At 43.2% G+C, this 25,669-nt stretch overlaps 1 protein-coding gene across 1 annotated transcript in view; it reads left to right on the top strand.

The window, feature by feature from the left end:
* Window positions 1-17,615, top strand: part of NFATC1 (nuclear factor of activated T cells 1) — a 109,598-nt gene extending 91,983 nt beyond the window's left edge. The window contains exon 10 of the mRNA XM_058025065.1: window positions 15,667-17,615. Coding sequence (XP_057881048.1) covers window positions 15,667-15,716 — 50 coding nt within the window. The 3' untranslated portion in view covers window positions 15,717-17,615. The remainder of the gene's footprint in view (window positions 1-15,666) is intronic.
* Window positions 17,616-25,669: the final 8,054 nt, after the last annotated feature.

Genomic DNA, 25,669 nt, shown 5'->3' with positions numbered 1-25,669 from the left:
TTAAAATTTAGAAAAGAAAAACTGCATGCTGCTACTAAAACCCTGTGCATGGTTTTCCAGTATTCCCTTGAAAGTGGATAGGGCTCTAGGATCAAACTGTATATGCATATGCACTAAAACCAACACACTGAAGTAAACACAGAAATGTGCTTGTCCTGTTTGAGTGGTGGAAATCAGAAGTCTGCTGACATCAGAGAAATCTCGAGTGCTTCAAAATTCAGGCAAAATAGGAGAACACATCTACCTGCCTCTTTAGCATATCAACTTTAAAACATTTCAAATGATCTTTTGGGAATAATGAAGAAAATAGAGTGTTTACAATACAGTGACTGGTATTTTTTTTTCCTGCCAAGCCATCAGCCCAGTACATTGCATATTTGTAGACTGCCTTTGCAGATGTCTGTCTGTGTTTAATAAGAACTTGATGCAAGGCTTGTTGAAGCAAGTAGGGATTCTTCAGTTGTCTCCTGTGCTCTTTGGATCAGGCTCCAATTCACAACCTTCACTTAATAATCTTTTAAAAACTCCTGTGTTGAAAATAAATAATGCATGAAAATCTCTAATATTGTATGAAAATTTCAGGACCCAAAACTTGATGCAGACACAAGTTATAGCTCCCAGAGTAACTGTAGAATTACATTAATAAGTTAAGTTTAATGGCACATACAATAACCTGAAATGCTGCCTATATTTCACTGACTGGCAGTGCTTCAAGCACACTCACTTTGGTTCTTTGGGTGTGCTGATATTTAAAGCAATGTTTGTGTTGGTTGCAAGGGATCTCAAGGAGATCTCAGCATGTTCTTGCACACTGAATGCTGTGTAAGTGTATTTTGTATGAGTGAGCCATGTCTGTTTCTGTCATCCTTTATGCCAGTAGGACAGAGACATTCTTCTCCTAGAGTAGTCCTTATACAAATGTATAAGGTCCCTTTTTGGAAGTCTCTTGAGTGGCTGTACTCGTTCATGTGGTCTGTAATGAGACAATGACAACAGTGCACCATGTGCTCTCTGTGGAAAACAATGTAATTTCAACAATTTTTCCATTTTCTCTGATGTTTTTCTCTAAAGAGGGGACCTTCTGTATGTGTACAAAGATTTCTGTTGCAGCTCCCCATAGATAGCCATGCCAAAGAGAAAGCATGAAAGCTTCTAAGGCAGGACATTAATCCTGACTTATCTGGCCCTCAGAGACATTAGCTAATCGAGGCATGATACTCCATACAACAGGACAAGTGCTGTAAAGCTACGTCTGTTATCCCAGCAAACATGGAGACATCATTCCCATGGCCATTTTACAGAATTTGTTTGCCTCTGACAACGGCATCCACAGCCTATGGTGCTATCAGCTCCAACAATTAATCTGATGCTGGCTCTCTGTGTTATCGTCTCCCTAATAAGTCTTTTTTTTCTTCTTTTTTTTTTTCGTTCCCACCCCATTTGTGAGAACTTCTCCCCTGGAGCTCTTCTCTATCAGGCCCCTGCAGCTGCTGTTATTTTAGATATGGCAGGAAGTAGGTATCGGAAAACAGCAAGAGCTCACAGCACTCAGAAAAATCTAGAAATTCCTCTGATTTACCCCAGGCTCTGGCTCCAATCAAAGCTGGTTGAAAAAAGAAAATGAAAAGCGAGGGGGGGGGGGAAGTTGGCGGGGAGAAAGGCCCAAGCAGACAACTGCGTCTGGGCTGCGCGTGTAAGGAAGGAGAGTTCAGCCATCACCTCCTGCGGGGTACCGGGGGATGCTCTGCATGGCCGTGTGGGATGGGAAGTGCTTGGCTGGGAGCAGCATTCTGTGGCAGAGCTGGGGCTGCCACCCTCTCCAAGAACCAAGGAAACCCCTTCTTGCTTCCCCAGGGACATGTGTTTCTCATCCCTTTTTCTTGTTCTCCCCCTTGCGTGTCCAGTGTGTGCCTGAAGCAGATCGGCTTCCCTGGCCCTCCAGTGGCTCCTGTAAATGCTTTTAGCAGCAATTACCAAGGGGCACCAGCCAAGGACACTGGTGGAAAGTCACTGGAGCAGGAACTTACATCACTACTATTATTACTAGTATTAGTATTGTGATTATTATTGTTACAACCACTTTTATTTTTATTATAATTTTACAGCTCAGACAGGATACTTCTTAATCTGCTCAGCAAAGACATTTTTACTCACTCTGAGTACCTTTTAAATCAGGCTGACTTTGGAGATGACTTCTGAGAGGAAAGAAAAGAAAAGAAAAGAAAAGAAAAGAAAAGAAAAGAAAAGAAAAGAAAAGAAAAGAAAAGAAAAGAAAAGAAAAGAAAAGAAAAGAAAAGAAAAGAAAAGAAAAGAAAAGAAAAGAAAAGAAAAGAAAAGAAAAGAAAAGAAAAGAAAAGAAAAGAAAAGAAAAGAAAAGAAAAGAATATATAAGAAAAACAGCTCCAAATCATTCATTCAGCAAGCAGTTTAGGGAAGACACCACCACCCCCATACGCAAAATTCATGCAGAAAAATTATTACCTTTAGGACTGGTTTTAATAAATAAATTGCCCCTTTGACACAGCAGATAAGGAGGAAGATGTCCACCCACAGACATCTCACACTATTAGCAATCTAGTTAACATCTGTGAATGTTTTAGGGAAAGAAATTACACTTTGAGACATTTCTTTTTTAATTACAGGCTCCAGATGAGATTTGTTAGAGCAGGGAAATGTATCCCATAGCGACTGATGTCAATAGCAAGCAGTCCCTAAAGCCAGCCAGGATTGGGAAAGCCATGCTGTTTGCTGCTCTTGGCACTGCTCCCTGCTTTCACAATGTCAAAGTTAGAACCGCCTTTATATGCACTTTCCATTTTTTTTTCCACAGTAGCTGTTGCCAGCAAGCTGTAAACTACCGTATATCACTCAGATTTAAGAACCTAAACTTTAAAACAAATTAAACTCTTGTTGACATTGTAGTAAAAATCAGAATCGAACTGAACAGCTCAGTAAAATTGCACTTCAATTATTTTATGGATTTAAGATTGTTTTCTAGGATTCCCAGACTCCCAATACAGCAAAGTTATTTCCTCTTGGCAGATGTCTGGAAAAAAAAATTCATTGAATGGATAAAATCATGTGGCAGACACCAGGTTGAAGCCTAAAGGGAGGAAATGGTGTCTCCCCAGCACCTGTAAATATTTGCTCTGTGTCTTGACCAGGAGAGCCTTTCATCCATGCTTTGAAAAAAATTTTCAAGGTTTTCATTTTATGAGTTTTGAAGGAAATAGAATTTTCATCTGTCAAAACCCAGTTTCAAACTAGGTGTTTGTGTGGGTTTGAACGAGAATGGCAAAGGCAGATCTGACCCACCCTTTAGAACCACATCCGATTGCAGGTAAATGCATGCAGCACACCAGTGGTCCGAGTCCCCAGCCTCTGCTTATCTTTCATTTTCCTACTTAGCAGCTAGTGTTGGGTATTCTTTTTATAATTCTCTCTTTTTTTTTCCTATTCTGTAAAATGGAAACAAGGGTTTCCATCTGATTAATTGCCAGGTTTCCATTCTTTTTAATGTTTCCTCTGAAAACAATTCGGAATGAAAGTATTTCAGAAATGTGTGTAGATGGAAGTTACAGGAGATAATAATTTGTTTCATGGAACTATGTTTTACAAAAGGTGTGGTGCACCAGAAGGGCTGTTGTGTGGAACAAACAACAATCCATTTGTGTGGCCTTTCATCAAAACCTTTGTTGCACTTTTTTCTTTTATCTCATCGGTGGAATGTCCTTGATGTTCCCAAATCTCCAGACTAAAAGCGCTTGGTTCACATGGTCTTCAGCAAGAGCTGACCCTTGCTGGATTGCTCTTGTTGCAAGGATGCTTCTGAAGAGAGAGCCAGATGTTGCACATCTGCATGCCCACAGCTAGGTCCTGTGGTCTGCATGTCCTGGCTCATCTCCCCAGGGAGCAGGGACCTGCCTGCCCCTTCAAGCAATGTGTAGTTGTGTGGATTTTCCAAAGCTGCTGTGTTAGCCTCCATGCATTTACCTCCTGCTCTGAATTAGCTGATTTGACCTGACTGAATCTCATGAAAGCAACCAGTTTTCTTCATTGAAGCATTATTAAATTTTTAAAGCTCCTCTTGAATTACTGTTAAAGTTCTTCCACTCATTTTGTTGCCTGGAGCACCTCTCAAAAGTGCAGACCAACTCCTCCTGGAGTTTGGATGTGCTGTGAGATCGCAGTCTGGGCCATGGAAGCACCCTGTCATTTCTCAGCTATTGAGAAGAAAGGGTTTTGAAATCCAGCTCCTCAAAATGAGGTAGAAAAGAAGCCTGTTGCACATTGCAAGTAGCTGTTTGGAAAGTGTAATGCAACCATTTTGAATAAAATTTCAGGTCCTTAAGTGTGTTTGAGAGATGAGTGTTGCACACCTGCTCTCAAGTGCCTTTTTCCTAGTTCTCTAGTGCTGGCTGCAGGTTTACAGTGCTTTGTTCTCGGGGCAGAATAAATTTCCTCTCTAGTGGGGGGCACTGAGCATCAGCAGGGTTCTTGTGTCAAGCACAAGGGGGAAGATTTTGTCTTCCCTGGGAGCCCAGCTGTGATTCTTGCTGAATTCTTGCAACTGCATGTGGTGATTTTACTGTTGACATTGCTCTGTCAGTCCAGCCAGAGCTTGAGCCATTCTGCAGCTAGGCACAGCATGTGGGAGAGGAGAAAAGAGGAAAAGACATTTTGTCATGTTTGCAGCTCTGTCACACTGGGACCGCGTACAAATAAGAGTATTCTTCCAGCTGCTATTATCTGAGATACTTGCTGGAGGTGGTTTTAGCATCCAAGGAGTACTGGAATCCAGGAACAGTCTGGGTGCAGTTTTCACAGCCACGTCTCCACACTAGGGACAGCATCCACTAACACCCTGGGGGTTTCCACATCATGGCCCGAGCTGCGCTGGTATATCTCCAGTGCAAGTCTGCTTAAATCAGCCCTTGGATCAGAGCTTCACAGCCAAACTGGATAGGGGGTTCATTATGAAAATATCTGTCCCTAGTTAGGGTGGTACAAAGCCAAAGCATGAGTGTCATTGAGCACTGCCAGTGCTCTTGTCCAAGGAGCCATGACAAAGACAACATGCACTCCTCTTTGAGGTGCAGTGTTCTCCAGGAACAGATGCTGCCGTGGTTGAAATGAAATCCTGTGGCATTACTTACAGCTCACATTATGGTGGTGACCAGGTCATCATGCCAAAAGCAAATTTATTGCGTGATAGCTTTTTATTGTATCCATTTTTTTGCCATCTCATTGCAACTACCAGTTCAGATTGCCAGAGCCAGCCAGGTTCTTGCCCCCTGCTGAAGATTAGCAGCTGTGTTCCATTGCCTAAGGATTTCCCCCAGCTAGCATGACCTTTCCCAACCTAGTCCCCAGCAGGCTCATAGGTGGATTTCTTTTCCCTTATCAAACACACAAAAATTTTATTAGATCCACCCAGCCTTTCTCTTCCATTCAGCAGCATGTGGCCACTCACTGAGTCACTTCATGGTCATCCTTTTATCTGACTGAGCAAAACCCCTGTGGATTAGGGGTTACCAAACAAGGCTCAGCCTTCACACGGGCAAGGCACAGATGTGTCCCCACAGTGGCCGCTGCATTGGTTATGGCCTGCACGGCATCCTCCTGTTGTCGCTGCCCAGATGCCCTCTTTGCTGGGTGATGTGAATAATGGCTTTGATCTTTTATGTTTGGCATGCACTTCTCTGATGAAAAGGGCTGTAAAGGAATGAGGTGGTAGTGATGGTGATGATGGTAGGACAAGCTGAGTTGATTAGAAGAAAAAAAAATAAAAAAAGACAACCAAACACTTCTTGCTCAGAAAAAGATCGTATAGACCGTGTTTTAATTTATCTCCAGGACACTTCCATTCTTGAGACTATGTTGCTCCTGCTCAAGTCCATTAGATTTTGAGACTGGTTGAGTGGAAGAAGAGTGAAGTCTCTTGGCCATTTTCTACCCATGGAAAGAAAAGGGCACTCAGCAAATACTGCTATGTGACCTAAAGTGTTTCTTTCTTGCCTCCATTTATTGTTTCTTTGCTTTACTTGCTACGCCCAGATGCACACAAGCTGTTTTTTTATGAACAGCAGTGCAAGGTGGCTCATTTTGGAGGATTCCAGAGGATCACTACGGGCCACACTATTATTACATAAAGTCAATTAAAGAGCATACATGCACATCCCATTGATTTGATTTAGAACTAATGAAAGCTTCAGTAATGTGCAATTACAAGAAACTTAATGACCCCTTTATACTGAATGCAACTTCTGTGGCACCTAATATGCTTTGATGAATTGCTCATTATGTGCAATGTTAGAAAAGCTTCTAAAAAGATTAATAATTGTATAATCAATAGAGAAATTCAGTTTTCTTTTACTTTTTTTAAACTCTGAAATCAGTAAACCATAGAGATTATGGACCTTTTCTTGCTCCATTTTTTCCTCCTGTACCCCCAGAATTATTTTTTCTCTAAAGCTAACCTGTCACTTTTCCAGCATGCTGAGTAAAGCCCTTTCTTGTGTTATGTAGAAAGGTCTGGCCTGATGGCCATGTGAGGTCTGAAGGGTTGGTGTCAGCTGCCCACAGAAAAGCTGGATGCCTGCACATGGGATGCTCCTTTGGCAGGGCATGAAGTCTGAGTCGCAGCCTTCAGCATCAGGTTCAGAGCTCTGTGACACGGTCCAGTACCACCCCCCTCTCCCATTCACAGCTGGTGAACCTTAGAACCTGCCAGCCCTTGGGGCCATCAGGTGGGCTTTATCCTCGCTTTTCTAACCATAGGACACCTTGAGACCCTCATGTCACAAGTGTTATCTATGCTTCAGTTGCCAGCTAGTTGTGAGGTACAGCAAACCTTTGGAAATGGGATTAGGAAAATAAGAGTAAAAAGACAAAAAAATGAAGTTTCATTTTGGTGACATTCAGAATTTAGCCAGAGATGCCTGGAGGCTAGAAAAATAGGCAAATACAGAATTGTTTAAAATTTCTTTCGATTTTGAATCTAGTCTTGTCATGCTTCAGGGTGTGAATCATGAGTTCTAAATGCTGGGATCTGACAGTCCTGTTTCACTGTTGGGCACTAGATTGAAAAGGAGAACTCTTCACCAAGATCAATTTGCATTACTGCATTGCTCATGACAAGCAAATTCCTGTTGTCTCTGGCAAAGGGGTCCGTGGTCTTCCTTTCTCCTTCCAGACTGGCACTCGCAAAGCTTCCAGCAGCGCTGGCCTCAGGTTTTGGCCGCCTTAGGTAACATTTGTGTAGTGTATCTGTCGCATGGAAATTTTGTGTAAAACATAAAATATGTCTGTTTTGTTTCCCTTACAGATACTCTTAGGAACGTAAACACATCATTTTGGTTAAAATGTGGTTTATTTGTTCATTGCCCAGCCTTGCCCTCACACGTGTGCGTATGTGTGTGTCAGATGAAGCTTGCATCATACCGGGGCAGATCCTGCAGCCTCTGCACAGCCCAAATGCCTGTCTCCCCAGGCAAGGTTGGCCTCAGTGAGGGCTAACTGAAATTCCTCTTGAGTCTCTGATTCTTTGGTAAAAAGGGCAAATTAGATTGAGTGCAGCCATCCTCAGACTAAGAGTAAAAACAAGCTGAAGTTTAGACTCCAGTGTTTTGGAAATCACTGCAGCTCTGCTGATCCTTAAGCTAATTTCCAGCAGCCGGGGAGTTCATCCCTAAGTGTTTGCAGAGCAAGAGACGCAGGGCGTTTCCAGGGCTGCATATGGGAGGGAAAAAAAACCTGAAACCCAGAAATTTTGGTGCGATAGGATGGGACTCATTTAGTCTGGGCACCTATTCAAGAGCCCCAGTTAAATTGCTGCCTCACAGTGCTGTCATCACACTAGAAGGAACCTTTCCCATTAGCCCTCCGCAGCGCAACCACCCTGCAGACTTGGAGTTGTTAAACTAAAGAAGGCAGAGGGAAGAGCAGGTAGGAGATGGCTCCGTGGTAATGGCTGTCACGCACAACAATGCCTTCCATCATGCCAAGCTGATGCTCTTATGGGAGGATCATGTTTTATTTAAACCTGCTGCTTGTTGTCACTCACTTGCTCCACTGCCCTATTCTCTGTCTCCAAAAATAGCATGCCCTGTGGTAGTGGCTTATTATGATTAAACAGATAAAAATAAGTTTAAGGTTTAAACACATCCAGGACACCTGAGGTAATACAAGATCTGACTTCTTTGTGGAACGTGTGAAGTTATATTTTCCACTGCTTCACAAGACTTGTTTCGTTTGGTTTTTAATTCAGTAAGGTTTCATGTGATCTATAGTTTTGGATTACAGTCTGGCACCTCAGGAATTTATATCACTGTTTTCTGATGTTTTGCCTCACTCACAGAACAATGCTTACTAGCTTTGAAAAAATACTTTCTGTAAGAAAAACTATTTTTTTTCTGTGATTTGAGTAACAATTATATGTTGTTTGTTGCAGTTTTCGTCTGTCAAAAAGTAGTGATGCTTATTAGTTGTGAGGAAATAGGTACCCTGATAAAAACTGGAGAATTTTAGTCATGGGATGGTTTATACTAGGAGCTTAATTTTTTTTAGTCACTGTACATGCATCTATATTTAGCCATTTTTCTCTTAAAATAAAATCTCTACATGGAGATAAGAAAAAAAACTTTCCTCCTGTATTTTGGCTTCCTCTGCATTCATTTGCAACTTTGAATTCCTCTTCAGTGATTCTAATATGTGGCATTTATCTAAAAGAAGGGCGTACAAGAGCACAGAAGCTTGATGGAGCAAGATATGGCATCACTCCTGGTGGAAAAAGTCCGAGGGCAATAATTATAGGCAGCAAAGTGAATGTCATACTACAAAGCATTACTACAGGTAGCATGGTGTCAGCATCAAACTCATAGTCACTCCAGAGCTATGTGTCCCCAGCTTTCTTCCTATGCTGAATAGTGACAGCAGAAATTCAGAGCACTTGTGGGTGCATCCACGCTGTGAAATGAGCTGTATGGAGAGATTCCTGACCTGAGTGTCACTGTAATTGTACCCATGTGAGGCTTGACCTGAGCTAGTGAGTTCTGCCAGGAGGCAAAAACAATGAGCCAAACCAAAGCAGTTTTGCTTTCAGGACTGCTACTTGTTTCTGGAGGTGGCTCAGACCTTCCACAGAGCTTCTGGAGGCTGTGACACAGAAGCTGTGCAATCTGACCAGCATCAAACACCATCCAAATAAGGTGTCCATTCTTGGCATCGTACTGCTTGGGCAGCTACAGCCATCAGAAAGATGAAGTGTTATTGTCCAGACACGGCACTATCAGAGTGTGATTTACCACAGGTTTTCCACACACGTAGCTTGAAAGGTGCAGCTGGTATTACTTGTGTTTTCCATGCCATGTGAACCAGTTAGAGCCGGCTGTGTTGGTTCATTTTCATCAAGAGAGCGTTTATGGCATCTCAGCCTCTTGTCTTCAGTTCTGCTCCATGTTAGTGGCAGTGGTCCCCGGCAGACACAGGTGGACATGAAGTAATGAACAAAGGTTGTGGATAGAAACTTTATGTGATTCTGCATGCCTGGATGTCTTGGGACATGCCATGTGGCACTTTCTATTGATGAGGAAACCAAAAACCAACCTGAAGGAGCTGAGTTGATGCCATTGCTATTTACAGGTCAATGGGGGCATGTGAATCACAAGTTGTCAGCTCAGTGCAAAGCATCTAAGTGTCCTTTTGCCTAAACTCTTACCTTACCTCTCTGAGAATCAAAAAAGAGTGAGGTGAACCTCCCTTTTGAAATAGAAGAGTGCATTATAAAAGGCCACAACAGTAGATACAACCTTACTCAGTCTCCTTCTGCAGGCCTTTCTGGGCTCATGCTGACATGGATTGAAGTCATGGGAACATTGGTCTTTGGCTTCCACATGTGTGACAAGACAGCAACTTCACCTAGCCAGAAACCCGAGATTTAATGTTTCTGCTTGCAATGTGAAAAGGAATGGGATATGTTTTCAAACTGATACCATTCACTCACAAAACTGTAGACTCAGCTTTTCATAATTGTGAGCTTGACCATGGCTCTCAGCTTACTTCCCATTTGTTCAGACTCTTGGGGGATATTCACCTTTAGGAATATGAAGTCTTGTATACTCTCTTATTTGTATCCCCAAAAACTCCCCAGTTGCGGAAACCCTGTGCATTTGCCCTGTCCTAACTCCCTGCACCACTGACCTTGCAGCTTCTTTGTTCTGAGCAGGATCAGTGTCTGAGCTGGAAGGCAGAACTGTGTCTCTGAATGATAGGGGTTTTATTAAAACAGAAGGCCACATTGTTATCCACAACAGTAGTCTGCAAGGAAAGCAGAAATCTGCAGAAATTCAAAGTCTTGCCAGTTGATGGAATCCATGTACAGCCACCAAATGTTAAAAATACTGCATTTCCTATGAAGTTCACATCTATATATGGAACCCACATTTGTACAGATATATCTGGTTGTCCCGTTCCGTGCAGGAACCCAAACTGGTGCATCGGTAAGACACTGATTTTGCTAATTAGTAAAGCAGAAATTTCCATTGCAAGGGCATTTCAAAGCAAAATTAAATATAAGAGGAAAAAAAACTCCTTATTAAACTAAAATGTGGGGTAACAGCTCACCACATCCTGCTAATGTGGCATCTGCTGTTTAGCAAAGGAAAGGTTCCTCTTTCAGAAGCCTTGACAGGTAGAGAGGTCACGTGTTACCTGCATTTCTCAGCGTTATTATTTTTTGACTTTTCTGTCAGTGGAAAAGCTGAACATGACAATGGAAAATATCAGTTGAGAGAAGGCATTGTGGGGAACTGTAGGTGTTAGCTATGAAAGCGACAGTGGCCTCCCCCCCAAAGCCAGCAGAAAAACAGTGAAAAAAAATCTGATGACAAAGGCACTGTAAATCATAGTACTCAGCTGTTTGGTCTGATAGGGATCAACCTGGTGCTTAAGGGAAGTGCTGTGCTACTCTAGGCACTGAGGGTTAAACATCTTACATGCTATCCCAGATCTGCTGCTAAGATGTATGTAGGGCCGGCAACAAGCTGGGTAATCATTTGTGTCTCATCTGTCCTACTTATAAAATGAGTCTTTGTTAGTACTCAGGTCATGTTGTTTTAAAAATTAGTGTAAAGCCATTGGAACCTTTCTTTGAAGAATGTTGTGCTTATTCAAAACCCAGCGACTCCTGGAATGGTACTGCAGACATGGATGGATGTGTATCCAAGAAGCTGAGGAATCAAAGACCAGCATTTGCTTTAGGAATGAAACTCAAACCTGGGCCAAAATACTGATTGCACTGAATATTGCTGTTCTGTGGAACATGCACAATCCTCCTGTAATAGTAGCAGGTTTGTAAGTCAAAACTTGAGCATTCAAGACTGTAACCAGCTGATTCTCCTTGATTATATAATAAATATATTGTTACAAATGTGAGAGCCGAGAGAAAAGTGTCAATTACTTTATCTGCATATCAGATTTTGCCTCTCTGGGAAGTTCTGCAGTAGTCCTACAGGACCAAGCGGAGCTCTGAGGATACCAAAGTGATAGACGGCAAAGGAGATAGTGAACAGGGAACAGTCAGCTCATTTACTTGAAACATGAATTAAATTTACAAGAAACAAATTTAAAACAGGAAAAAACCCCAAACTTTTTCCACTCTCACATATGTACACTGTGGAACTCACTGCTACAAGAAACTGTGAAGGCCAAAACAGGTTCAGAAGGTTACTAGAAAACTTAATGGAAGAAAGTTAATCAAAGTCCATTAGAAGCAAGGGTGCAGACCTCTGGCTCACTGTGGCAGCAGCTCAGTGGCCACAGAGAGCCGCAGGCACAGACTTTCTCAGGATTTTCCTGGGGAAGGCTGTGAGAAAGCTCAGAGAAAATAATGAGAAATGTGTTATGGAGATTTGTTTACCAAAGGGTGATTTTTTTAATTGGACACTGGATGGTGTTTGGATGGATTGTCCAATTAGGTCAAAGCTGTATCAGACTGTCTGTAAGGGTCATGAGCTTCTTAATAAATATAGTAGAGTATGAGATAGAGAATGAAGCAATGGATCAGCCTTCTGCAATCATGGAGTCAGTCCTAATTATTACCCAGCTGAGGGCCAGCAGAGACAGCTCACAAAGTTCTCCAGCAGAGCAAAGATGAACTAGAGACAGCCTCAGTGGAGGTATGCTGGTTCTTATGCTCCTTCCCAAAGAACTGACAGTAGTGGTGGTTGTAACACTGGTATGGATGGACACACAGGATACTTCAGCAGAACCATATTTCAGTAACAGAGGTTTGATTTGCTGTTGGGAAGGACAGTCTTGGGTCAGCCTACAACAAGAATATTGATGTTTTCTTGCCAAATGAAAGAAGAATCTGTTCGGGGTCAAGAAAAACGTTCCAAGATACTCCATTTGATGCAAAATAAAATATTTCCTAGCATGCAACAGAAATGTTAACATGTTTTGGAGTATTAGAAGGAAGTAAATTTTCCAGAAATCATAAAAAATGTGGAGAGTCCTCATGGGAGTGCTGGACCATGCAGTTGAGGGTAGCGGGGATCATCCTTCTAGCAAACCCAGCACATTTCACCTGCACTTGCCTCCTGGTTTTCCCCCATTTCTTCCCACCAGAGGGTTTTCCTTGCAGCCTCAGGTGTCTGGGTGGGCAGTGAGGGAAAGCCCGCTCGAATCACACTTCCCCTTTCATCTCTGCTAGCTGGCTGCTGCTGCAAGGTCAGCTGTGCTGCCACATATTCCCCCACCTCGGCCTTTTGCATGCACCCTTGTCCCTCTCTGCAGGTTTTTTCCTCTGCATTTTTGGGAATATTTTGCATTTTTGACACTGCAGTGGGTCTTTACAAACAGCAAGTGAAACAGCAAGTGAAATAGTGAAATAAAATGAGCTGTATCTGAGCCATGCTGTCCACAGACAACTGTGGAGGAGAGAGATGTTGAGCGTCCTCTTGGTGGTCTTGGCCCTCTTTGGTTGTGATCTGGTGGCAATGGATGCATTTGGGTTGAGGTTCCCAAGTCTGTCTCCCAAGTCTGTGGTGACAGTCTAGTGACTGTTGTTGAACAGCTGCCAGATGTTGTTGCATGAGGACACCAGGCTTACTCATCAAGGTAGCAGAAGTCCACCTCTCTTAAGAAAGTAATATAAAATAAAAACAAGCAATAAACTGTTGTGAGTCAGTAAGAGAATATGAGTGATTTCAGCTGCGGACAAATTGATTTGGGTGCTGAGAGATGGAGAGAGTGTGACTCAAGGAGCACTGTGGTCTCATGGCCTGAGCCAAAGCAGGTGGGCTCCCAGCTGAAAGGAAAAGTTGCGTCATATCTGGAGTAAGACATGTCCTGCAGCGCTCAAGTGACAGAGGATCAGCTGAAGGGACCTGGAGGGACTGGAAGGGGCAGCCTCTTGAGAGTCTAAGCTGGTTTTGGAGTTGGACCTTCGGCTCATGTCATCAAGTTGCTTCCAAAATACCTTTGCTACATACCTTTAATAGGGGAAAGCATGAGCTGGCAGGCTGAGGCTGTTGCTTTTGAAAGTTTTACTGAAAGAAGCAAGAGTAACTCAGCAAGTGCTACAGCATTAGTCAGAGAGATTTGAGATGCCTTGGTGCTAATCCTGACTGAGATGGGGAGGCCCTTCACATTTCCACCTCCCTGTCCCCATGAAATGCCAGTGATGTTTATGTTTACATTTTACAGAAGCACTGTGAATATTCATTATTTAATGTTTCTAAGCAGTAACTAACTGTACAAAGAGTGAGGATAGCCCTGACTAGTGTCTTAATTTTATTTGATTTAACAGAAGCTTTGAGAGAAAGTTAGCAAAACTATGATGCTGCCTGGCTGGTAGGAGGATTTGTTTTCACTGTCACATAAAATACAAAAGTATTGCTGTGTGGTTTTGCTGCAGACCTGAGAATGCCTTGAGAAGTTTATCACAGAAGCGATCTTTACAAAAGCATCGTGGCAGAATTCCACAGAAGTTGAATGCTGTTTGCACTCAAGGCAGCAACTCAGTCCCTAAAGCTCTCTGGAGTCTGGCCATGTGTAAATGGGGCTGCACTTCTGGCTGGGGTTGGATGCGTACAGAGCAGCCTTTGCCTCAGTGCAGGGCTTGCCACTTGAATTTGTTTCTGCTCTTTGGTAATATTAAAGATGAACTCCACAGCACTCTCAAGGGGAAGACCTGCTTTGTCTTTTCACAGCTCATTTCCATAGTTCTTAGTTTGCTGCTGTAAATAGACAGTTACAAATGCAACTGATATTTCCTCTCTGAAGTATGGCGTGTGTATCCATTGGTAGAATTGGTTTTGATGGCCAGGACCTGTGACACAAATCCTGACTGATTCATGTGCTGCAATTACTAAGTGGGCAATAGGTCTGCAGGAAAAAAAAAAAAAAAGAAAAAAAAAAAAAAAAACAAGCCATAAAAACCAACACCAAACCCCCAACTAATTGCTTCAGGAAGCTGGTTTTACACAGGCTTGGTCTTTTCCAGTAAACACACGAAGTTATCTGGATTATTGTGAAGAGCAGCCCGCAAGGAAAGGAAAATGCAGGCTTTTCTGTGGTGCTTCCATGACGTGGGCACTTGTTTCCCAGTCCTGGCATGTTAGAGAAGCTCAGAAGCAGTGATAGTCCTGTTGATGGCATTTTGTCTATCTCCATGTAAATCAGGTGGTGGCAGTTGCTTTAGGGAGGTGGAGTGGAAATAAAAGGGATGTTGTGTCGATGACCTTTGCCAGGTTCAGTCATTTCCTGTCCATCTGCCAAAAATCACATGGACATAATTGGAGTGTGGGAAACTGTATTGCTTGATGATCTTCAGGGGAGGGGGAAAAGAAAGAAAGAAGACTTGTGAATAAAGAAAACAACTCTTTATCAGTGGAGATGCAGTCTGGCTGGCTGATGCTGAGATAGCAGACCTTGTTTATTCTCTCCTCTGACTCTTGCCTGGAGTTTTTTTAACTTGTTTGTCCCTCTCATTTCTTTGTGTGGATAGAAGTAAAGAGTGCATGTCCACATGCATTGATCACCACTATGGGAGGGTATATATTTAAACATGTTACCAGCTCTAGGGAATGGGCAAGCATGCAGCAGCTTCCTCTCTTGTTTTTTTTTTTTTCCTTAATATCAACCCACAGTGGAAAAAATCAGCATGTGAAGTTTTATTCTATCTAGGCATTGCAGCTGCACATATCCAGGTTCAGAGACTGGCAGCCTTCTGCCACCAGTACCTACCATGGCTAACATACTTTCCAAGCAGCTCTTTTTGTGGAAGGAGTAGATTATTCTAGGATCTCCTGTGGTCCTCCTGGCTTTGCATTTCTGAGGCAGTTCTAGAGGAAATGAAATGTTTTATCTGTAACCAATTTGAAATGTTAAGTATGTTTGATGCAATCAAAGATCCAGGATGCTGCTGGTTTTGTGATGCCTGGTTTTACACAGTATTTAGCATGTTAATAACCTTGGTTAATCCTGCTGGGTTTGCACTGTGATCAGCCTGTACAAGCTACCTGGTGATGTCACACTTACTGTTCAGAGTTGTACTGGAGCTCTCAAGGAATATGTGCGAGTTCGGGGGTTTGTGCACTGAGGACAACTGCCTGCAGCAGCAGGATACTAATTGATTCCTTTTCTTGTCTTCTTTCTTTGCAGTAAATGAAATTATAAGGAATGACCTTTCCAGTACCAATGTCCACTCATAGCTTTCAGTGTGGGCTGGTATGAAATCCACACTTTTGACTTGGCTGGCACATCACCTCAAGTCAGGAGAAACCGAATGAACTGAAGACATTGCCTGGTACCACTCTGATCTTCCACCTTAATGAATGTCAGGAACTGAAGATTTACCTCTTGCTTACAGAGAAGTAGCTCCTCAACTTCAACTGATGAAACAGAAAATCATCTCAAAAGAGAAAATAAGGAGTATGCTCCAAGATGGCGCATTTCATGGGACAAAACTCGGAAACTCAGCAAAATCTGAGCGCTTCTTCCCTTTGCTGATCCTTTTGGCATGGCACCCCTGGAATACAGCCCTGGAAGTGCCTTATTTTACCAGGTTGTGGCATCAGGGCATTTTTAATAAGCTTTGAATTTCTTACCATTAAAAGTGTTGGTAGGTGCAGAAACTCTAGAGCTTGAATTCTGGAGAATGATACTGGAAAAAAGCATAGGACTCTGCAGCAGAGTAGGGAGAGCAATCGCAACTCCAGTAAGACACCTTAATGAATTCCAGAATTTTCTCAGCTTTTCCTCTGCTGTAATGTACAGCCTATTGCCTTATTCTCAGTGCATTTCAAAAGCCTCCTGATTCATCATCATCTCAGCTTTCTTTTTGCATATCGCCTTCATTACCTTCATTACGTGCTAATGAATCATAGGGTTGGTAGTAGTAGCATGGTAAGATTCTGATTTTGATCCAGCTTCTGTCATAGCACAAGTGAGTTGAATAGCACAAAATAAAAAAGGTTGATGGACAAAAAATTGAAATCTATCTTTTACACGATAGATGAATGTGTATGCATGTACATACATACTAGTATATATGCATATATTTATATATGAAAAATAATAATGATGATTGCCTAGTAAGGGCACTGAATTTAGCAATAATTTCAATTTCTGAGAATGCATTTCAAATCCACCGCAAATATTTCAGCTACTTCTTTTGAGGGTTTGTTGCACCTAAAGCAGGTATGCATTTTCTTTCCTCATGCAGTTAAGCAAGCACTTTAGATAGGCAAGAAGGATGCATATAAGATACATGTTATTTACCAAATGTCAGAATATGAGTTGTAGTAACTGTAAATACCATTATGGAAGAGTGTAAAATATTTGTATTGTTATAATATTATTATTCCGCAGAAGCCTTATAACTCTGTGCTACGTGTATGGAAAAGGATGTTACCAAAAACCCACCTCGGTTTCACATGCGGCGCTGTATAGTGTGTTTTCAGATTAGCTAATGTTCCTGGACTCACAGGTAGGCATGTAGAGTAGCCTTCAACATTGTATTTTTTACAATCAACAGCTTATTATATAACTAGCAACGACCTATTACTTCACATAACCAAAAAAAAAATTTAAAAAATAAAAACAAAACTAAAATAAAATAGCATGACTAAATTAAAAATGTTTAACATTAATATTGTGCCTTAGGAATCTGTGCCCCCTCCTGGAAACACATCCTAACTACACCTCCGAACTGGGGTGGCTCCTTAACCCCGATGCAATGAAGACTGAACAGGTTTCACAAAAAGGTGAAATCTAACTAAGTGTTTTAAAACATTCTTCTGTATAATTATGTCTTACTTTCTTAAGGGAAAAAAAAATGAAAGCCATATTTGTCACATTTGCACATTACTGTGAAGACATGAGAATATAATATGGCTCTATGTACATAATATGCTGTTACTGGTCCTTAAACAGTCTGTTATTCCTCACCTGTTTAATCCCAATTATTTACCCTGTATTTAGCCTTGTAGACATTGCATGAAACGTTTCTTATAGACTGCCATATGAAAAGTTAAAAAGCTCGACAAATGTCAGCTTGACTTGTAGCTAGAAAATAGAATTAATAAAGCAAAATGTTTTGCTGGAAGCTAGTCTTAGAGTGGTTCATTTTATGTTATCTTGAAAAATCTTATTTTCTCATATAAAATAACATTTTTAAATTATATACATATATCTCTCCATCTCTTCTATATGAAGCTGCTTGCATCCTGCTCATATAACCATCTTATTATGTCTCTTGTTAAAGTCTCTTGTCAACAGACTCCTCTTCATTTCCCCACTGCATTTAAAGACATGGCTCTCAAGAAGAGGAAATTATATATTATATAGTCCTCAGATTTTATTCTCTCATTATTTCAGAAATGTCAATAAACTGTGCATGGAGGAATCTCTGATTATGCCAAAGCATTTTTTTTATTTATATACTAAATATCTTGAGTGAGGCTTTAACCGTGCAGGACAATGCACACATACACACAGAGGCACTTTTCAGCAGTAATTTTAGCAAAGTTTTCGAATGTATGGTTTGGTTATGTTGCAGCTCCTTCATTCTGATTTTTATTTTCCTCTTTAAGCTATTTTGGGGGGGGGGGGGGGAAACCACCCCAACCTGTTACGTTTAAGCCTGGATAATGGAAGATTATGCATCTGTTGTATATGTATTCATAAAATAAAAACGAAAGCAGAAATATTTCCTGTATGAGACTGCTATCTTGTTTCTGTACATGTGTTACGGTTGTTGCTGTCAGTTTAGGAAAATCATTTTCATCAACCTTTTTGAAAACAAAACAAAACAAAAAAGCCACAATGCTCTGAACTTGGAGCGTAGGTATGTTCAAAAATAGGTGCGTTCAAAAATACCTTTGCCATGGATGATTCTGACTATTCAAAAGAGCCCTTTGGCTGAGTTTGAAGTGGTGAAACAAGCTACCTTATTGATCACGCAACAAAGTACTTGGCATCTGTGTGCATTGCTTGGACAACAGATTCTTTTGCCCTCCCTGGAACCATTTCTGCTGGGTTAGCCTGGGTTGCTAAGGGTAGGCTTAGGATCTGTGGCCTTCAGTGCAGTACATAGCAGAGACATTTTTGTTAGGCTGAGGGCTTTGGTAGCCCTCAGGAGGAGGGCTGGCCATGGGCTGGCAGGGGGGGATCTCTGGCCACCAGCTGCCTATGGTGTGATTGATGGATCTGCTCTGTATGATGGGTCCTAGCCCTGAACCTCCTCACTGCTCTGCCCCAGGGTGTCAGCTTAGTCAAAGCTGGGCTGAACACAGCTCTGGGCTTCTATCAGCTCATCAGGTGGTGCCTCTGTATGTACCAACATCTGACACCTGATGGGCCATGAAATGCTGAGAAAACCTCAGCTGCTTCAATTTTTCAGCGCCAAAGGCAAGTTTTAAATTATACATGATGCCTACCACAGTAGTCTGGTTCTACATAAGCACTTAAAAACCATTCAAAAATTCCTCGAGGAGAAGGAGACACAAATATGCATTGAAGTCTTTGTTGAAAGATCTTTCTCTGCTTTGGGTTTCTCTTCCTGTAAGTATGATGTGTCAGTCCCTGCTTAGTCCATCACACCTGGCTTCCATGGGGCTGGTACCCAAGCCCTGGCCATTTAAAGAGAGGCAGATGCTCCAAGCCCATCAAAACCCAGATAGGGCCTAGCTCTTCAGGGATCAGTCAAAGAACTCTTTCTCTGCTTCCCAGTCTGGAGGGTGGAAACAGTGATATTTATGCCTCATGGACAGCATGAGCTGTATTGTTGGTGAGGTTCCTGGAAAAAGGAAAATACTGAAAATTCAGTCACAAATTCTCCTGGAGACCATGACATTTTGTATCCCAGCAAAATGTCACAAACTGAATTCACTCAAGCAATGTACTTTAGTCATTGTATTACCTGGCTTCCTGTGCGCTTCCTTTCCCTCCCTTTTCCACACATCCTTCACGCAAAGCACAAGAGACCCAAGCACAGCTACATTAACCTTATCTTGACCAGACTTCTCCAGGCAAAAATAGCCTTCAGCAAACTCCTAACTGACTACTTTCATTCATAACCAAAGCAGAAGGTAAATCCCACACATCCATCTGGTACTGTTTGACTAAATAGCCTTGCTGGAGTCATGCCTTTGAGATTTTCCTTTCCAACTGAAAATGGCAAATTTCGAGGAGTTAAGTTTCTTGGACAGAGTTGTACTGCCTTGAAGCTAAGCTTTCCTTCAGCATGTGTATAATTTTATTGCGTTCATCACTGTAAATCAATTGAATTTGTCTCAGTAAAAATAAAACAAAATCCCCCTCATCAAGTACATTACAGAGGAGTGTTAAGGTCAATGGCATAAAATTGTGTTAGTTTCTGTAGCTCTTTTTCAAACATGGAGTCTAATTTTATGTCATAAGCACTGATTAGATTGTTCATCAAACTAAATTGAGTCCTCTGTTCTCCACCTTTGCACACACTTGCACAATATGGAGGTCAAACTCTTGCCTGTTTTAGTTTGCCCATACAATTTCCTCTTTCTCAACAAGTTAATATTTTTCTTCTTTGCACTTCTTTCTAAAAAAATAAAAATATTTGGATTCTCTTCAAGTAGCCATATAATTTGTTCTGAGCAGATCAATTACAGATTCTCAAACTGTTGGCTTTAATTTCAGGTCATCCTTGAATCCAAAACTAGCTTTTTTTTGGCCTAAGAGACCGTCTTTTTGTACTGTGCTGACTTGTAGAGCTTTAACAGTTCAAACGGTTGGGTTTTCAGGATTTAAGACAACTGGTAGTGTACCTGGAACTTGCCATCACCCATGGGCACATTAGCAGCTGTCATTTAAACTGAAAAGTTGCTGACTGTAGTGCTTCCTTAGCTATTTTCAGGGACAGATAACCCACAAGCCACTCTTTGCAGATGCGGAAAATTCATTTTCAGTCATTTTAGAAAATCCCTTTTTTTTCAGCTTGGTAAAAGAGTTTCCAAAGATGCCATCAGCGTCGGTTTCCAGCATCTCTTCTGAATTAGTTTCAGCTCCTGCACCCACTCAGCTCCTGTACCCATCCTGTTTCCAGTGCTGCTGATGGAGAGCTTTGGGGTCCAGAGTAACAAAGGAAGCCCTGGCAGTGGGTGCTGCTGTCAGAGCTGCAAAACCTCCAAGAGCACACATGCTGTGGGGTCCCAAAACTCAGTGTGATGGTGTTCCCATCCAGGCAAGGGACATTCTTTTAACTGTAAAATCTGGGAGTTTTCTGGTCTGGTTTGTTTTGGTTTTTAATAGGAAAAATTACATTTCCTCCAACATGAAATCATTTGCTCTACTTACTTTTTTGGGGTCTTTTTTTCTTTAATTTTCTACTTAGAAAATACAAACCACATATTATTTTGGATCTGGTTGATCCAGACTGCACCTTCTTTCCCACTCTCTCCCCTCCAAATCTCTGGGATGGGCTGCTTTCCCAGACAACAGCTCCCCTTCCACCCAAGCAGAGCCACACAGGCGTCACATGTACACTGCCTCTGCCCAATTTCTTGAACAGTTTCTCTGCAGGAAACTCCTCATGGATCTTTCCTGCCTCACTGGACCCTTTCCAGGGCTCCTGCCTGGGCCAAGCTGATCCAGCTCTCATCCTCATGAAAATCTTTTTTGTTTTTTGTTTTTTTTTTTTTTTTTTTTTTTTTTTTAACACAGGTTTCTCGTACATTTTATTTTACAAAAAATATCAGCCCTGGTCAGATGACAACACTAAATGAAGCCCATGCCTTTTGGTGGATATAATGAGTTACTCTTATGCTTTCCCCACACCTCACACACGGAGAGCAGCTCCTCTGGTGCTGAGCCGCCGTGCCCCGCCGGCACATGGCGACGGCTGCAGCAGCAAGCTTCTGGAGAAGGCAGCAGAGCCGCAGCTTTCCCACCCAGCGCCGCCAGCCAGGCTGGGAGGGGAGACCCACCGCAGCACAGCCCGTGGGGCTCGGCGTGGGCCGGCAGCAGCCACAGCTCAGCACACCTGCAGAAACAAACGCGGTGCCAGCGCGCCCCTGGGACGCGCCCCAGGGACACCGGGCTGGTCAGAGCCATTACAGGGGGGCGATGGTGGCTTCCCCGCCCGGCAGCAGGGGGCACATGGGAGAAGGGGCTCCAGGGCCAAGGCTGAGCGGCAGAGGCGATGCGTGGGAAGGAAGGAGAACAAACTGCCGAACTTGCAGGATGAGTCTGCAGAGGTGGGTGTATGAAAACTCATCTATTTTCTTTAACTTTCCAACCGAGCAGTGTGGTCTGGGCAGAGGAGGTGTGGATGGGGGAACCCCAGCACTCTTTCCCTGCCCCTCCTTGCCTTCAAGAGCAAAGTTCTTTCATCAGGGAAGTGCCCGTGGGAGAAGGTAGCACTGGGGTTTTTCAGGTCTGCTCTGGTGCAACCCCTCCCATGACTGGTGACCCCAGCCACACAAATGTAAACTAAGCATCTACACAAACACTCAGACCCATGTAGGAGTTTCTGGTTGGGCTTTCCCTGCAGTGCACATTGCCACTGACACTTCAGAAATCCAGTTTCAACAGAGGCAAGTGAGATCAGAAAACTCTCACTCACCAATTAGAAAGTCAGTAATTTCAGGGTTTAATCCATATAATATGAGGGGGTGTGGTGGAGGGATGAGACAACACTTTTAGAGCTGCTCCTCTCGAGCACTCCATGCCCTCTGAAGCACAGCAGCAAAGCACCTGGCTCGTCGCAGGGCCACCCTCAAGGCAGGTGACTGCTTGAACCTCACTGTTATTAGGAGGAAGTTCTTTGCTGTGAGCCTGGTGAGGCACTGGCACAGGCTGCCCAGAGAAGCTGTGGATGCCCCATCCAGGGAAGTGTTCAAGGCCAGGTGGGATGGGGCGCTGAGCAACCTGGGCTAGTGGAGTTTGTGACTAGATGGGCTTTAAGGTCCCTTTCAAGCCAAACCATTCTATGATTCTATTATTCAATAGCAGCACTCCTCTTTCTTCAATGTAAGCTGGCAGGCACCAGAGACCTTTGGCAATGTTTGTGGGCACTGGGTGCCAGGGCATCTCTAGCAGCTTGCAGAGGGGGATGCTGCCTTTAGCAGACCAACCCCTTGGTATTGCTGCCAGTGACCAAGAGGGCCAGGACCACTGCATTAGCAGGATGTGTCTGTGAAGCCAGTTGTCCTGTAGTAAAGAGTATCATAAAGGCTTAGATCCAGCAAAAAATGTTTAGTCTACCCCACCCTTTCTAAAACATGTGTGTGTACCAAACAGTAATTAAAGAAATAAAACTTGGTGCTAAAAATAATAATGGGAAATTATTGTTATATTTGTGGTTCCATCTCGTTCCATACACGAGAACTGTATGAGCTTTATATAGGTCTGAGGAGTTATTGATTGACAAATAATGTTAAATAACTTCTTATATAACACACCGTTTAAGGAGCTGCTGAGCTGCTTAAAACATTTTTGTGGCTAAAGGATGTGCATTTTTGGTGACTCAAGTGCACAGTCTGAGCTCTAAAACAGTGGTCAAGCCCAGGAACAGCACATCACTCATCGCTGCTACCTACTGCTCCAGTGGTTGACCCCAAACCCCCCATTTCCTTTCCTCACAGCCGGATTGAGAAGTGTGGGATAACGGAGGCTGCACGCGTGGCTGCTGACGCATTTCGCTCCCCATGCAGATTACAGCCTGGTTCTGCAGGGTGTCACTTCCACCGGCCAGCCAGCCATGCTGGCTGATGGGAAACACAGAAAGGCCATTTCTTTCAAGGCAGATATGTATCGGTTTAATGTGTCTGAACTGTTCAGCTTGAACGGAAAGTCACTGAGGCAGCCTGGCCCTGGGGTTTGTGCTTTACATAAAGCTGGTGCTTTATCCAGACTATCACAGCTGCTTCTGCCAGCCCTCCCCAGTCTGAGGGCAGTTTTCAGAAGAGAAGAGGGTACCTGTGCTTGCATCCTAGTGCTGGGGACCTCTTCTGCCACTGGCCCGCTCAAATACACAGCTGATGCTATTGAGCTTTTTCAGAACTGGTGTGGACCCAGCAGCTGGCATGGTACTTGGTCAAAGTCCTTTGGGATCTTTTGATTCAAGAAATCAAGATTTTAGCCTTCCTGGGCTTTTTCCATGCTCAAGAGGGCTGACTGCACATAAAAACCTCTCATTTGCTAGACCCAGTGAGTCATACAACGCAGCACCGTGCTATGTGAAGGCTCTGAATACCTCTGTTTCTTGCATTTTTTGTGCTTCACAGCCATGCTTCATAACCATGATGAGGAATGAATTTAATCCTCTGTGGTCACACATGCAGTTAATCTGGACCGGTTGTCAGCTGGAAGATAAAGCCAGTGCCTGGGGTTCCTCTCTCCTCCCATCTTCTCCCAGCGCAGCTGCCTGGAGCTTGGCAGGCGGACGCCCTTTGGCAAGGCCCCACAGCCAAGCTTCCCCTGCTCGCTGGCTGTGCTGTCAGCACGTGGCGTGCTGTGCCTGCATCTCAGTGAGCTCCTGAGCATCCAGCTGCCCCTGGATGCAGGGCAGCCTCGCAGAGCTCAGGGGGTTTGAGCCCCGGGGGTTCTCAGGTGCTGCTGGCATTGAAACCGGGCCTGCAGGGATGGCAGTCACAGCATGTAGGAGCGTCAGGGGGCAGGACAGTCAGGATGGACGGAGATGAGAGATCTCTGCAGCCAGGTCATGGAATCTGGGGTGTATTGCAAAGGGCCTGGGTGCAGGGCCTTGCTGGGAGCTGCCAGGCACAGCTCGGAGCAGGCCCGAGAGAAGTAGAGTGGTACAGAGAGAGGAGCCAAGAGCATGATAAAGAGGATGAGAGAGTAAAAGAGAGGATAAAAGGGCGAGGTTCTCATTACAATGCAATAAATCTTCTTCTGTGTTAAATATTCTAATTCTCACTAACCAATCTACTACAAGACAGAAATCCTATAGCATTTCCATACAGCCTATAAGAATCACTACATTCCCATACTGTGTTACATTTTAAACCTTGAAAACTCCTCTTTGGACTCCTTCTGCCAAGCTAGCAGGATCTGCTCTGACCCTTGGACCTGTCTGCTTGCAGAGGGTCTTGTTTCATCAAAAGGGGATTACCTTCAGCCAGCCACACCATTGTTTTCCCATTGTTCAGTAACTAAGGGATCTCAAAGCTTGCTTTCATTTCAATCTCACTTATAGTTTCCATATTCTCAAAATCTTTTGCCAGGCAATCATATTTATAAGGCTTTCCTGTTTCATCTTCCCCAACAAAAGCAGGACACACTGATCCCTGGAGAGCTTTTTCAGCTCCTGGTTGCTTTGTAGTTGACAGGCATGGTAAGGTCAGTAAGGCTTGCTTACACAAGTTTTGCCTGCTGGATGCTCTTCCTCAGCATGGACCTTACACAGGAGGGTGGGAAAAGAGCAGTGTTTTCTCAGCTCTGTTTTCTGAATATCCACTTGACTTTGGCCAATGGGTTCAGTCAGTACTCTGAAATAAGTGAAACCACACATCCCAGCAGCGCCATATTCTGTCTTATAATACAAGTTGCCACTGGAGACAATATCAGGAGTTATTTCAGCTGATGGGAATTTTCCAATTTTTGGTTTCTTCTATAAAATTTTGCATTATATAAAGAGCTAGCAAAAAAAATTTTGAACTTAGAAGAGGAAAACACAGTATCCTTCTTCAGCTGGCTCTATTGTTCACATCTTTGATTATTTTCTTCTTTCTGTGGACCAGTAATTTTGTCCAGTTAAAAGGAGCTGGACTGATGTTGATCTTCTACAAGTAGGACTGTAGTTATTCCTGAATGATGCCAGAATAAGGGAGGTCAGAGTTGGGCTCAAAATCCTGCTTCTCCAGAGCTTTATGATCAAAGTTATGTTGTGCAAAACACAGAGAAAGGGTGAAGGGAATAGAAGACAACTAGCTTTATTGCAGTCCAAAAAAGGGTCAGTGCATCAGCTGTGCTACACACTTTGCCCTTTGGCCGCCTTGTAGAAGGGAAAACTCATGTGCCTCAGCCCTGGCTCTTTAAAGGAGATTTTCAACCCAGCTGATTTCAGAGGAGGTGAAGTTGCATCACTTTCATCCCAACGGATTTCCAGGCTCTGTCTGGCGGCATTCTTGGACCCAGAGGTGCTGATTATCAGCAGTGCAAGCCC

Source organism: Melospiza georgiana, chromosome 1 (assembly GCF_028018845.1).
Source record: "Melospiza georgiana isolate bMelGeo1 chromosome 1, bMelGeo1.pri, whole genome shotgun sequence".
Taxonomy (NCBI): domain Eukaryota; kingdom Metazoa; phylum Chordata; class Aves; order Passeriformes; family Passerellidae; genus Melospiza; species Melospiza georgiana.
The sequence above is the reverse complement of the archived record's forward strand: the minus strand, read 5'-3'. Positions and strand labels throughout refer to the sequence as shown.